This window comes from Hypanus sabinus, chromosome 26, assembly GCF_030144855.1.
Source record: "Hypanus sabinus isolate sHypSab1 chromosome 26, sHypSab1.hap1, whole genome shotgun sequence".
Taxonomy (NCBI): domain Eukaryota; kingdom Metazoa; phylum Chordata; class Chondrichthyes; order Myliobatiformes; family Dasyatidae; genus Hypanus; species Hypanus sabinus.
The window spans coordinates 15,372,483-15,386,254 of record NC_082731.1 but is presented as its reverse complement, the minus strand read 5'-3'; the positions used below and the strand labels follow the sequence as shown (position 1 = coordinate 15,386,254).

Below are 13,772 nucleotides of genomic sequence, written 5' to 3'. Positions count from 1 at the left end.
TACACAATTAAACTTTCCCTTTTGTGTGAGTTTGTCGGTGTTGCGACAGGTGAGACGATCGAGCGAAGCTCTTCCCACATTCAGGGCAGGTGAACGGCCTCTCCCTTGTGTGAATCTGCTGGTGCCTCAGGAGGTCCGTTGACTGAGTGAACCCCTTCCCGCACTCGGAGCAGGTGAACAGCCTCTCCCCGGTGTGAATTCGCTGGTGCGTCAGAAGGACAGACGACCGAGTGAATCCCTTCCCGCACTCGGAGCAGGTGAACGGCCTCTCCCCGGTGTGAATTCTCTGGTGAGCCAAAAGCCCCGCTGATCGAGTAAACCCCTTCCCACACTTAGGGCAGGTGAATGGCTTCTCCCCGGTGTGAATTCGCCGATGCCTCACGAGGCTAGAGGACAGAGTGAACCCCTTCCCGCACTCAGAGCAGATGAACGGCTTCTCCCCGGTGTGAATTCGCTTGTGCGTCACAAGGACCGATGACCGTGTGAATCCTTCCCCGCACTCCGAGCAGGTGAACGGCCTCTCCCCGGTGTGAATTCGTTGGTGCACGAGAAGCTCGAACGACCGGGTGAACCCCTTCCCGCACTCGGAGCAGGCGAAGGGCCTCTCCATGGTGTGAATTCGTTGGTGCCGCACGAGGCCGGACGACAAAGTGAATCCCTTCCCACAGTCGGGGCAGGTGAACAGCCTCTCCGTGGTGTGAATTCGTTGGTGCCTCACAAGGCCGGACGATAAAGTGAATCCCTTCCCACACTCAGAGCAGGTGAAGGGCCTCTCCCCGGTGTGGGTTCGCTGGTGCATCAGCAGGATAGATGAGCGAGTGAATCCCTCCCCGCACTCAGAGCAGGTGAAGGGCCTCTCCCCAGTGTGGATTCGCTGGTGCACCAGAAGCTCGTACGACCGAATGAATCCCTTCCCGCAATCCGAACAGGTAAAGGGCCTCTCCCTGGTGTGGATTCGCTGGTGGGTCACAAGGCCAGACGACAGAGTGAAGCCCATCCCGCACTCGGAGCAGGTGAAGGGCCTCTCCCCCGAGTGAATTCGCTGATGCGTCAGCAGCTCAAATGACCAGGTGAACCCCTTCCCGCACTCGGAGCAGGTGAACGGCCGCTTCCAGGCGTGGATTCGCTGGTGTCTCTGCAGGCTGAAGGAATTCTTGAAACCCTTCCCGCAGTCAGGGCAGGTGAACGGCCTCTCACCGGCGGGAATCTGCTGGCGGTCCATCCGGTCGCCGGCTCGCTTGCGCTGTCGTCAAGATGTGTCAGGGGGTCAGACGACCAGATGAACTCCCCTCCCACGGAGACAGCCGGTGAACGGCCTCTCCCCGGTGTGAAATCAATGGTGTGTTACGAAGCGGAACAGGGAGTGAATCCTCTCCTGCGTGCAGAGCAGCTGAACAGCCTCTACCCGGAGATGACTGATCGAGTCCCTACTTGCACCTGAGGCAGGGTGTCAATGTTTCCCCAGGACCTCAGTGGTCAGTCAGTAAAAAGATGACCGAACTAATTTCTTTCCTCAAATGGGAACAAGGGAAAGAAGATTTGAATATTCTCAGGGAAATGGATCAAGTTTATCTCAGTCAAAAGAATGAATGTTTCACTGGTGCAAAAACAAGGATGTGGTGAACACGTTCCCAGTCACAGATCAGGTGAGCTCACCTCCCCCAGCGTGTCACACACGGTCTCTCGTTGCAGTGGCTGTTCCTTTCCCAATCCGCACTGGAGTGATCACTGCCCGCTCCTTCACAGGCTGGAAGAGGTTACTCGGCTTCTCTGCAGATTGGCTCCTGTCCTCACATCAGTGGTTTCTCCCCTCTCCACTGTAGACAGTGTGTCTTTCCCCAGCTGTGTCACGGTCGGTGCCCTGTAACACCCCTCACCGCCTGGGGTCTGAAGTGAAACAAACCAGCGTCTCTCCCTCCACGCTCACAGGCCGATGATATTCAGGTGCTGGGGAGCTGAGTGGGGTGTAGATCGGATGTGATATTCCGTCTGAGATACCCAGTCGCAATTCCTCCACCTTTGATGTCCTGTAAAAGGTTACAAAAATCATCAGTAAGTACAGGGTAGTGACTCAGACAGATTATTTTAATCTCCTGGGTCGGCTGTGACTCAGTTGCTGGCTCTCTGACTGACACTGTAACAGTTAGACATTTGGCCCATCAAGTCATTCATCATGGCCGATTTACTATCCCTCTCAGTCCCTTTCTTCTGCATTCTCCCCATAACCTGTGAAGCCCCGACTAACGGGGAACCTGTCAACCTTCACTTTAAATATACCCAGTGACTTGGCCTCCACAGCCACCCGTGGTCGCAGATTCACCACTCTCTGGCTGAAGAAATTCCTCATTTTAGTTCTTACGGGATGTCCCTCTATTCAGAGGTTGTGCCCTCTGGTCCTAGACTCCCCCGCTATAGGAAACATCCTCTCCACATCCACTCTATCTGTGTCCTCTAGTCCTAGACTCCCCCACGATAGGGAACATCCTCTCCCCATCCACTCTATCTGTGTCCTCTGGTCCTAGACTCCCCCACTATAGGGAACATCCTCTCCACATCCACTCTATCTGTGTCCTCTAGTCCTAGACTCCCCCACGATAGGGAACATCCTCTCCACATCCACTCCATCTGTGTCCTCTGGTCCTAGACTCCCCCACTATAGGAAACGTCCTCTCCACATCCACTCTATCTGTGCCCTCTGGTCCTAGACTCCCCAACTATAGGAAACATCCTCTCCACATGCACTCTATCTAGGCCTTTCAATATTCGATAGGTTTCAGTGAGGTCACCCGCTCATTCTTTTAAAGTCCGGTGAGTACTGGCCCAGAGAAATTAAACACTCTTCATGCGTTAACCCTTTCATTCCCAGGATCATTCTTGCGCGACTCCTCTGGGCCGATCCAATGCCAGCACATCCTTTCTCAGATAAAAGGCCCAAAGCTGCTCACAATACTCCAAGTGAGGCCTCACCAGGGCTTTATAAAGTCTCAGCATTACATCCTCGCTTTTGTATTCGAGTCCTCTCGAAGAGAATGCTGACATTACACTTGCCTTCCTCACCATTGACTCAGTCTGCAAGTTAACCTTCAGGGAACCCTGCATGTGGATTCCCTAGTCCCTTTCCACCTCCAATTTTTGAAAACAGTCCATGCCTTTATTCCTTGCACTAAAGTGCAGGACCATAAACTTCCCAATACTATATTCCAACTACCACTTTTTTATCCATTCTCCCAATCTGTCCAAGTCCTGCAGAATCCTTCCTTCCTCAAGACTACCTGCCCTTCCTCCCGTCTTTGTACTTTCCACAAACCATCCGTTCCATCATCCAGAAACAAGAGAAAGCCTGCAGATGCTGGAAATCCGAGCGACACACACACGCACAATGCTGGAGGAACCCAGCAGGCCAGGCAGCGTCTATGGAAAAGGGTACACAGTTGATGTTTCGGGCCGAGACCCTTCTCCAGGACTGGATGAGGGCAGAGCAAGGTGGTGGTGGGGGGGGGGGGGGGTGGGGAGGAAGAAATGCAGGGTAGTAGGCGATAGGTGAAACCGGGAGTGGGGGAGGGGTGAAGCGAAGAGCTGGGAAGTCAATTGATGAGAGATAAAGGCTTTTGGAGAAAGGGGCAACTGAATAGGAGAGGTCAGAAGGCCGTGGAAAAAAAGTGTAGGTGAATCAGGTAAGGAGACAAGTTGAGAGGGGGAAAGTGGAAATGGGGATTGGTGAGGGGAGGGGTAAAGAGGGAGCTATTTCCAGATGCTCTCCCAGAAGCCACCCATTTTAATTCTACTTCCCGTTCTGACACGCCAGTCCACGGCCTCCTCTACTGCCGCGATGAGGCCACACTCAGGTAGGAGGAGCAACACCTTATTTTGTGGCTAGGCCATCAATGTTCAAGCCAACGGCATGAACGTTGACTTCTCGAACTCCCAGCAGCTGCACCATTCCCCCAGTGCAACGGCTTTTCCACTTTAAAAGTTCTCCCACACAGGTTTCGCTGTCACCGTTGGGTCGTTCTCACACACACACACACACACACACACACACACACACACACACACACACATATCCTGCACACTTGATCACTTTCTTTGTCCTTGTTACAATACACACTGCCACCCAGTTCTGCACCATTGGAAACACCTGGCCCCAAAACATTGATCATGGCTTGTGAACTGTGTCAATCCTTACAGCTTTGTAACCATGAAAAGATTGTTTACTCCTGATCTTTCGATCTATTTCTATTACACAATCTTCAATTCACACCAGTACAATATTGCAAACCCTTGTTTTTTCCCCACATTTTTACAGGATGGTAATAGGTCCTTATGGCCCCAAGAGCCTGCACCGCCCAATTACACCCAAATGACCATTAACTCACTATGAAAAGTGGGAAGGAACCGACATGGTAACAGGGGACATGTAGACCCTGTACAGACAACCCCGATCACTGTAGCTGGAATAGCGTTACGCTAACCGCTACACAACCATGTTGCCCCAATCTTGTTTCACAACTTTGTACGGCACCTTTCAAAGTCCTTCTGAAAATGCAAGTACACTATATCCACCCATTCCAATTCTAGTAACAATCCCAAAGTGTGTTTTTTTTTAAAAAAAAGTCAATCATCATTTTCTTATCCTAAATCTATGTTGGAGTCAAACGAATTGAAAATACACATGGACTAAGATGTTAACTGTCCTGTGCTATCATCAGCTGATCTGCCACCTGTCTTCAGGAGTTTCGGCCCGCTTATGATCAAGACTCCCTCAAGGTGGTGGGCCAGCAGTGCGAAAGCACCACCTCCCACGGATGAGCTTAACAACTTGGCATCGGCCTCTATCAGAGTCGCTTCCATCCAACAGATAGTCTACTCTTCAGGTATCACAGAGAGACACAGTACAAAGAGACTCTTTAATCCAAATGCATGACAACTATGCACACCAAATCTATATTAACTCTGTTTTGTCGTCCTCACACATTAAATCCTCACTTACATCACTCAGGGTAATTTGTCTACCAAAGGAAAAAGGCAATTGTTCTTGCATCATCTGACACAACCAGCAGCTAGATCAGAGATTTATTTTCTTCATTTACTAGGAGTGCAACTCAGTTTCTCCTCGTTCCAGCTCGGATTTGGGTATCGAAAGCTTGGCAGGGAAGCCACCTCATCTGCCTGTAATACAGGGTTCCTCTTCTGACTTTTAATGGCGGTTGGCAATCCAGCTTACAGGTGCGCTGGAGGATGGTGGAGACTGTCGTAAAATAAAACCGCTCCCTAGTTCTTCATCAGATGAAAACTAAATTACCCCAAAAAGCCCGGTAGATTTTAAATAATTAAAGACAATATTGTGAATTAAATTAGTCACTTCCATAACTTAAAAATTTTTAAATGAAAACTATCAAACCCTAAGACTACGTGCCGCCTGCATTTGCTTTCTTTCAACCTTATACACTTCATTGTAAAAGAATACATTCAACTGTTTCATAATGAAAACAAAACCTACACTCCCCAAAGTGATGGTTTCCAACCTTTTAGAAATAATTAAGTATAGTACGACCAATTCTATGTCAAAATAATCCCTTCCCTTCTTGTTTTACCCCCTTCTCCTATAAACCCAACAGTTTTATGTATTCTGTAAAGGTATCGCCCCTTATGTCCATTATCCCACGAATCTTGCCACAATCCCCTAACTCTTAACTCCGCCAATCCCTTAGCTTCTGATTTGCTAAGTGGAAGGTCGATATCCACAGGTGAACTTTTAACAGTTTTTTGGCCAAACAATCAACCCGCTCAATCCCCTCAACAGCTTTATGTGTAGGACCCACAAGAAGACATTATTTCTGAACACAAAATAATGTTTGAAGAGCTTCTACTAGAATCTGACCTACTGCGAGAATGACCTGTTTTAGGACTAATCGAAACCAAAAAAGAAGCTGAACAAATTACAACTTTGCAAGGACAAACTTCCTCCACCAACGGTAAGCTCAAAATGATGGCTGCATATACTTATAAATGATTAATAAGATCTTTCTTTATTGTTACCTGTAATTCAGACACAAAACAGCCGCATCAACATCCCCTGTTAAATTATCTTTTGATCTATCAGTAAAAACGGTTAACATATCACAATATTTTTCTTTAACATACTGATGAACCAACAGACTCTCAGGCATATCAGGATCCTTGGCATTCATTAAACCATGCAACCTCAAGTCAACTAAAGTAATTGTAAAAAACCCAAGGTGGGGTAGAAGAATGAGAGGGGACTTCATAGAAGTCTACAAGATTATGAGAGGCATAGATAGGGTGGATAGTCAGTACCTGTTTTCCAGGGCACCAATAGCAAACACCAGAGGGCATATGTACAAAATTGAGGGAGGGAAGTTTAGGGGAGATATCAGGGGTAAGCTTGTTTGTTTGTTTTTTTTTTCCTTACACAGAGGGTTGTGAGTGCCTGGAATGACTTGCCAGGGATGGTGGTGGAGGCTAAAACATTAGGGGTATTTAAGAGCTTCTTGGACAGGCACATGGATGAAAGAAAAATGGAGGGTTATGGGGTAGTGTGGGTTTAGTATTTTTTTAAAAAGGATTATATGGGTCAGCACAACATGGAAGGCTGAAGGGCCTGTAATGTGCCGTAGTGTTCTATGGTAAAGCTACAGTGGGACAAATTGTGTAATTCAGCAAACCCATATTCCTAGCTTGATAAGAACCAAGCCACCTAAAATTAAAAACATTCTTGTGATGTTCCCAACAGTTCCCCAACAGGATGATCATTCCTCCGTCCCGTCAAATTAAACCGGTATGTTGACATCAATTTCAACCTTTGCATTGTTCCATTTCAACCAGTAAAGCTGAAATCGGGATTATCTTACTGTGCTTTTATCACACCCAAACATTTTAAAGTGCAGATGAAGCAGATCCATAAACCACACAGCCATAATCAAGTACAGATCGAATTAAACAAATATAAATAGTCAAGAGATTTTCGTGGAGCACCCCAAGAACGTCCACATAGACACCTAAGAATATTTAACGCTCCTTTACATTTATCAATTATTTTATTGATATGGTGCTTCCATGTCAGCTTACTATCCAGCCACATGCTAAGAAATCTTACCACTTTATTCCCAGGAGCGTAGGAAAATGGGGGGAAATTGGATACAGGTATACAAAATTATGACAGAGCAAATGCAAGCAGGCTTTTTCCACTGAGCGTGGGCGAGACTGGAACTAGAAATAATGGGTTAAGGGTGAAAGGTGATATTTTTAAGGAGAACATGAGGGGAGCTTCTTCACTCAGAGGGCAGTGAAAGTGTGGAACGAGCTGCCAGCTGAAACGGGTACGGGTTCGATTTCAACTTTAAGAGAAATTTGGTAAATACAGGTTTAAAAAAATACTAGAAGGACCGAAAGGTGTGTTTCTGTCTGTAGCTCTTTGATACTATCACTGGAACCACCAGTCCCACACCCCGAGAATACACACATAGACACCTTAAAATATTTAATGTTCCTTTACATTGATCCATTATCTCACTGATATAAGTGCTTCCATGTCAGCTTATTATCCATCCACACATTTCAAAATCTCACCACTGACACTTCTTCAAGAGTTTGACCGTATAATGTCAAATCAAGTGCAGGTCATATTGATTCTCTTAATGAAACACATAACTTGTGTTTCAGCCACTGAAAGCTTAAAACCCCATCTTTCTGCCCACTGTTCTACTATATTAATCACTAATGCATCCTATAAACATTTAAATTGAAATTTCTACCTCTGATCCATAAAGCTCCATCATCTGCAAAAAGTGATTTACCCACCCCAGTACCAATATCAGAGAAAGTATCATAACATGAAACAATAAAGGGCTACAAATATTGCTCTGTTGGGTTTCATTCCCTCCATCACAGAAGCCCAAATATACCTTACATATCCTTGCCTGTACAGACCGTCCAAATAAAAAAAAAGGAAAATTATATAGCCCTCCTCTCACTCAAAATTTCCATAATTTAATCAAAAGACCCTCCCTCCATAACATATCATATGCTTTCTCTATATCAAAGAATACTGCTATTACAATTTCTTTATTTACCTGTGCTTTCCTAATATTATTTTCCAAACATAAAACTGAATTCAATGTTACTCAACCCTTCCGAAATCCACTCTGATAAAATACTATACCACCTCTTTCCCCCCCCCCCAAGATATAATTCAACTACTCTATTACCATACATTCCATTGGTTTACACAAATGGGCGTTAGTGATATTGGTCAATAACTAGAAGGATCCGATGAGGGTTTTCTAGGTTTTAGAATAGGCATTACTACTGCCAATTTCCATGGAGGAGGGAAGATGGCCTAAAATACAAAAAGATTCAAAAATTTTTATTATCTCAAGAGCGTGTTGGCTATAGGTTTAAACAGACAATAACATATCATCCTTTCCTGGAGCCATCTGACCTGTACAATTAATAGCTTTTTTAAGTTCACACAAAGGAAACTCTACATTACTAATACTATCATTGTTGCAGCCGGCTTCCAAAACGTATTCACTTAAAACCTTATCCCTACGTTGTTTAACTTCTTCACTTAGATACCAATGGCAGCAAATGACCAAGCTGGTAACTGAACTTTCTCCATTTCAGTTAACAATCATATCACCTTCTTTAACCGATACTGGAATGTTATTAACCCTATGAATCCCCAGCCCCATTTTCTTAATCATTCCCCAAGCATTTTCAAGTTTAACATCCCTTCCAATACTATCACAATAGGACCCCAGTAAAAAATTTTCACAAGCTTCACTACTTTCGTCACTACGGCCTGTGTCCTTTTATACTTAATAAGGTCACTCAGAGGGTGATACTTTTTAACTTTCCTAAACGCCTCAATCCTCTCCCTAATTGCCTCTGCACACTGTGGTACAGCCAACACCGAGTTCCTGTGGCAGCAATGGCCGCCTGGTTGACCACAATTCCAGGCGCTCGAGCAAGTGGTCTACACCACAGGTACACCTGCCACGGACATTTCAGGCAGGCGGCGGCTCGGGGCTCAGAGCCCCAAGTCGGGGGGTGGGGAGGGGGTTACCCTCCCTGCGGCAGCCCGTGGTGCTGGTGGCGCCCGTACCGTCTCTCTCTGCTCCTCGGTGTTGATTAAATGCACGTCCCGAAGCTCGGCTCTGCTCCCACCACCTTGCGACTCCGGCCTCTAGTCTCTTTCCCCCCGGTCCGGAAGAAGGGTCTCGGCCCGGAACGCGCACCGTTCACTCCTTCCCATGGATGCTGCCCGGCCTGCTGAGTTTCTGTGCAAGAAAACTTCCGTCAGGGCCGGATGCCGTCACGTCTGGAGTCAGACGCATGCCCTCTGGGCTCCTGGGCAAAAACTGCATTTAAACAGCGCCCGGCTCTGCTTTGTGGTCCATCATTATGTTGCCCGAGTATATTCACAGCAAAACCACTGCCGAGAGTTCCTGCAGATGCTGGAAATCAGCAGGTCAGGCAGCGTCAGTAGGGAAGTAAATACCCAGACCTTTCGTCAGGTTGAGAAAGGAAGGGTGCAGGAGCCCGAATAAGGTGGGAGGGCCGGAAGGAATGAAGGCTGGCGGGTGGCAGCGAGAGAGGGTCTCACTGAATTTCTCTCCACGGATGCTGAGTTCCTCTAGCATTTTGTGTGGTGTTCACAGCAACGATAGCGTGGCCGCGGAAGGATCTGTGATGCTGACTGGGGAGGGAATATTATTTGGGACCTTGGGGAATAGTTCTCCAGCTCTGGCTGACATAGCCGCGCTTGCTTGAGAAAACGGCTCCTCTGAAAGATGTCGCCTCGGGCACTGCTACGGCCTTTCCCGACAACATCCGCACTTCTTCAACTCTTCGCAGCGCAGAAACGGAGACCTTCGGCCCAACCCGTTCACGGCTCTCTACACTAACCCCACTTGCATCAACATAGAACATATAACTTTATAGCGCAGGCCCTTCAGCCCTTCTAACCCATTCTAAGATCTAACCCTTGCCTCCTAAACAACCCACCATTTTTTCTGTCACTGAGTTTCTTAAATAACCCTAATGAATCTGCCTCTACCAACACCCCGGCAGAGTGTTCCATGCACCCACCCAGACAGCACCTGACACACACCAGAACTGACAGCACCTCCCCCCCCCCCCACATGCTTTCCTCCAATCACTTTAAAATTATGCCCTTGTATTAGCCATTTCTGCCCTGGGGGAAATCCTCTGGGTACCCACTTGATCTGTGCCTCTTATCACTGCTCTGCCTGCTTTACTGCTGATGATGAAGGGCTTGAACTGCAGGAACTGATTCAGCTATTATTACTGTTGTTCTTCACCTCCAGTTGTAACCATTTCTGAGCACTGTCGTGGGTTGTTTTTGCTGATGGACCTAGTCAAGTAACTCAATTCTGTTTTAAACTCAATGTGTTTAAAGTTCCTCCTTATTGTCAATAGTCAGTTGGTCGTCCTATATATTAAAGATGTGGATAGGTTTAATGATTAGAACGTTTAGCTACGACACCATAATTGGCAGTGTACTTCACAGAGGAAAAGTTGTCTGAGGTTACAACCTGATCTGAGTGAACTGGGGAAGTGGGTAAAGGAATGGAAATGGAATTTCACTCTGAAAAGTGTGACATCGTACATTCTGGGAAGTTAAATGATGATAGGACATGCATGCGAATGACAGGATCCTGGGGAGTGTTGTACAACAGAGACCAACAAATACAAGTTCTTCATTCCATGAACCTGGAGACAGCACGAGAGATGTTGGTGAGGAAGGCGTATGGCCTACTTTCCTTCATCCATTGGGGCACTGAATACCAGAGTTCAGAGGCCAAGTTACAGCTCTACAGACTAAGCTGAGACAGCACAGGGACTAATGCGTACAATTCTTGTCACCGTGCTATAGCGAGGATGTGATTAACCTTGTTGAGGTGAAGAAAAAGTTCACTTGAATGTTGCGGAGACCATTGAGTTTCAGTTACAAGGACAACATCAATAAGTTGGGACTTTTCCCTGGAATGAAGGAGACTAAGGGGTGACTTTAAAGAGGTTTATAACATCATGAAGAGCATAGATAATTATAATCAGTAAGGTTAGGCAGCAAACCCCTCTGCCATGACTATTCTCAACATGGGTGTGCCACAAGGCTGCATCCGCAGGCTCCCTGTACTCTCCAATGTGTAGTCAGACTCGGCTCTAACTACATCTACATTCACTGATGACCAGATCTCCAATAACAACCAGACAGAGTACACAAAGGAGTTAGAGAGCCTCGTGGCTTGGTGTTATGTTAACAACCTTTCCCCGAATGTAAGCAAGACTAAAGAGTTGGGCATTGACATCAGGAAGTGGGGCAGAGCACACGCTCATGGATGGGTCAGTGATGCTGAGGTGGAGACAATTGGGAGTTTCAGGTTCCTAGCTGGAAACATCACTTGCACGAGTCCAACCGCATGTAGATGATGATCGAGAAAATGTACCAATACTTCAACTTCCTCAGAATGGAAAGAAAATTTAGTGCGTCCCAACAGAGGTCAGCCATTATGACAGACCCACCATTGAAAGCATCCTCTGCAGGTGCCTGACAGTTTTGTTTGGCCACTGTTCTGTCCATATCCACAAGAAACTGCAGAGTGTGAACACTCTGGTCTACTTTGAAAATCAGCCTCCCCTCCATGGAATCTGTCTGCGTGATTGCTGCCTCAGAAAAGACCCCACCCACAGCAGGCGTTCTCTCTTCTCCCTCCTTTTTTTGGCTAGAAGATACAAAAGCCTGATGGGACAACCAGGATCAGGTCAGCTCCGAGGGAAGCTACTGAACAGACCACGTGTATGATTGTTGCAGTATGTGGTAACTTTTGCTGTTCGTCGAAAGCCACTCCCCTGTGTTAGCTCGGGAACGGCCCATTTTAGGATCAAGGCAGCCCATCCACGTACAGAAAGTCTTGCTCTCTCTGTCAACATGGATTGGGTCACCCCTGGTGCTGTGGGAAACTTAGAAGTATGCTGCAATGAGGAAGGGCCCAAGCATACACTTTACATAAATATTTGTAACTGAGTCCATCTCAGCCTACAAAGTACCCAGGATATCTTCAAGCAGCGGGGTCTCAGAAAGGCAGTATCCATTATTAAGGACCTCCAGCATCCAGGGCATGCCCTTTTCTCACTGTTACCATCAGGGAGGAGGTACAGAAGCCTGAAGACACACACCCAGCGATTCAGGAACAGCCTCTTCCCCTCTGCCATCCGATTCCTAAATGGACATTGAACCCATGAACACTACCTCACATTTTTAATATGTATTATTTCTGTTCTTTTGCACGATTTTTAATCTATTCAATATACATATATAGTAATTGATTTACTTTTTTTTCTTCTTCTATATTATGTATTGCATTGAACTGCTGCTGCTAAGTTAACAAGTTTTGTGACGCGTGACGGTGATAATAGACCTGGTTCAGATTCTGATCTTCGAACCGGGATGAGTCTGCTGCAGTTGTTACCGACTTCATTAAAACCTGTGTCGATGAGTGTGGGCCCACAAAGACTTGCTGTACATTCCCAAACCAAAAGCCCTGGCTGAACCAGGAGGTACGTTGTCTGCTGAGGGGTAGATCTGCGCCATTCAAGTCCGGCAACCCAGGCCTGTACCAGAAAGCCAGGTATGATTTGCAGAGGGCTATTTCAAGGGTGAAGAGACAATTTCGAACCAGGCTAGAGGTGACATCGGATGCACAGCAACTCTGCTGGGGTTTGCAAGACATTACTTCCTACAAAGCGAAACCCAATAGCATGAATGGCAGCGATGCTTCACTACCTGATGAACTCAATGCCTTCTGTGCTCACTTTGAAAGGAAGGACACAACTACAGCTGTGAAGATCACTGCTGCACCTGATGACCCTGTGATCTCTGTCTCAGGGCCGATGTTAGACTGTGTTTAAAGAGAGTGAACCTTCACAAGGCAGAATGTCCCGATGGAGTACCTGGTCAGGCTCTGAAAACCTGTGCCAACCAACCAGCGGGAGTATTCAAGGACATTTTCAACCTCTCACTGCTACGTGCGGAAGTTCCCACTTGCTTCAAAAAGGCAACAATTATACCAGTGCCCAGGAAGAATAATGTGAGCTGCCTTAATGACTACTGTATTGCCTGGTAAAACTCACATCGACAGCGATGAAATGTTTTGAGAGGTTGGTCATGACTAGACTGAACGCCTGCCCCAGCACCCAGGGTGTGCCCTTTTCTCACTGATACCATCGGGTAGGAGATACAGAAGCCTGAAGTCACACACTCAGCGATTCAGGAACAGCTTCAGCCCCTCTGCCATCTGATTCCTAAATGGACTTTGAACCCTTGAACAGTACCTCACTTATATATTATTTCTGTATTTTGCACGATTTTTAACCTGTTCAATATACATATATAGTAATTGATTTATTTATTATTATTTTTTCTTCTTCTACATTATCTATTGCATTGAACTGCTGCTGGTATGTTCACATATTTCACGACACATGCCGGTGATAATAAACCTGATTCTGATTCTGCGAAGGACCTGATGGAGTTGGAAGACAGGTACAGACAGAAGGGTCCTGACGAAGGGTCTTGGCCCGAAATGGCAACCACGCTTCTCCCTATAGATGCTGCCTGGCTTGCTGTGTTCCACCAGCATTTTGTGTGTGTTGTTGTTAACGTCGACAGCGCTTCTCCCTATAGATGCTGCCTAGCTTGCTGTGTTCCACCAGCATTTTGTGTG

The 13,772-nt window shown here is 46.6% G+C and overlaps 1 protein-coding gene across 4 annotated transcripts in view; it reads right to left on the bottom strand.

The window, feature by feature from the left end:
• Positions 1–12,437, bottom strand: part of LOC132381611 (zinc finger protein 432-like) — a 65,575-nt gene extending 53,138 nt beyond the window's left edge. For 3 of the 4 annotated variants that reach the window (XR_009508076.1, XR_009508075.1, XM_059951127.1), the window contains exons 1-2: positions 9,128–12,437; positions 1,657–2,027 (exon numbers count right to left, since the gene is read on the bottom strand). Coding sequence is in view for 1 of the 4 variants with exons in the window: in XM_059951132.1 (XP_059807115.1) it covers positions 14–1,222 (1,209 nt within the window). In the remaining 3 variants the exon portion in view is untranslated. Of the gene's footprint in view, positions 1–13; positions 2,028–9,127 lie in introns of all 4 variants that reach the window. The other variant, XM_059951132.1, reaches the window with a different exon arrangement.
• Positions 12,438–13,772: the final 1,335 nt, after the last annotated feature.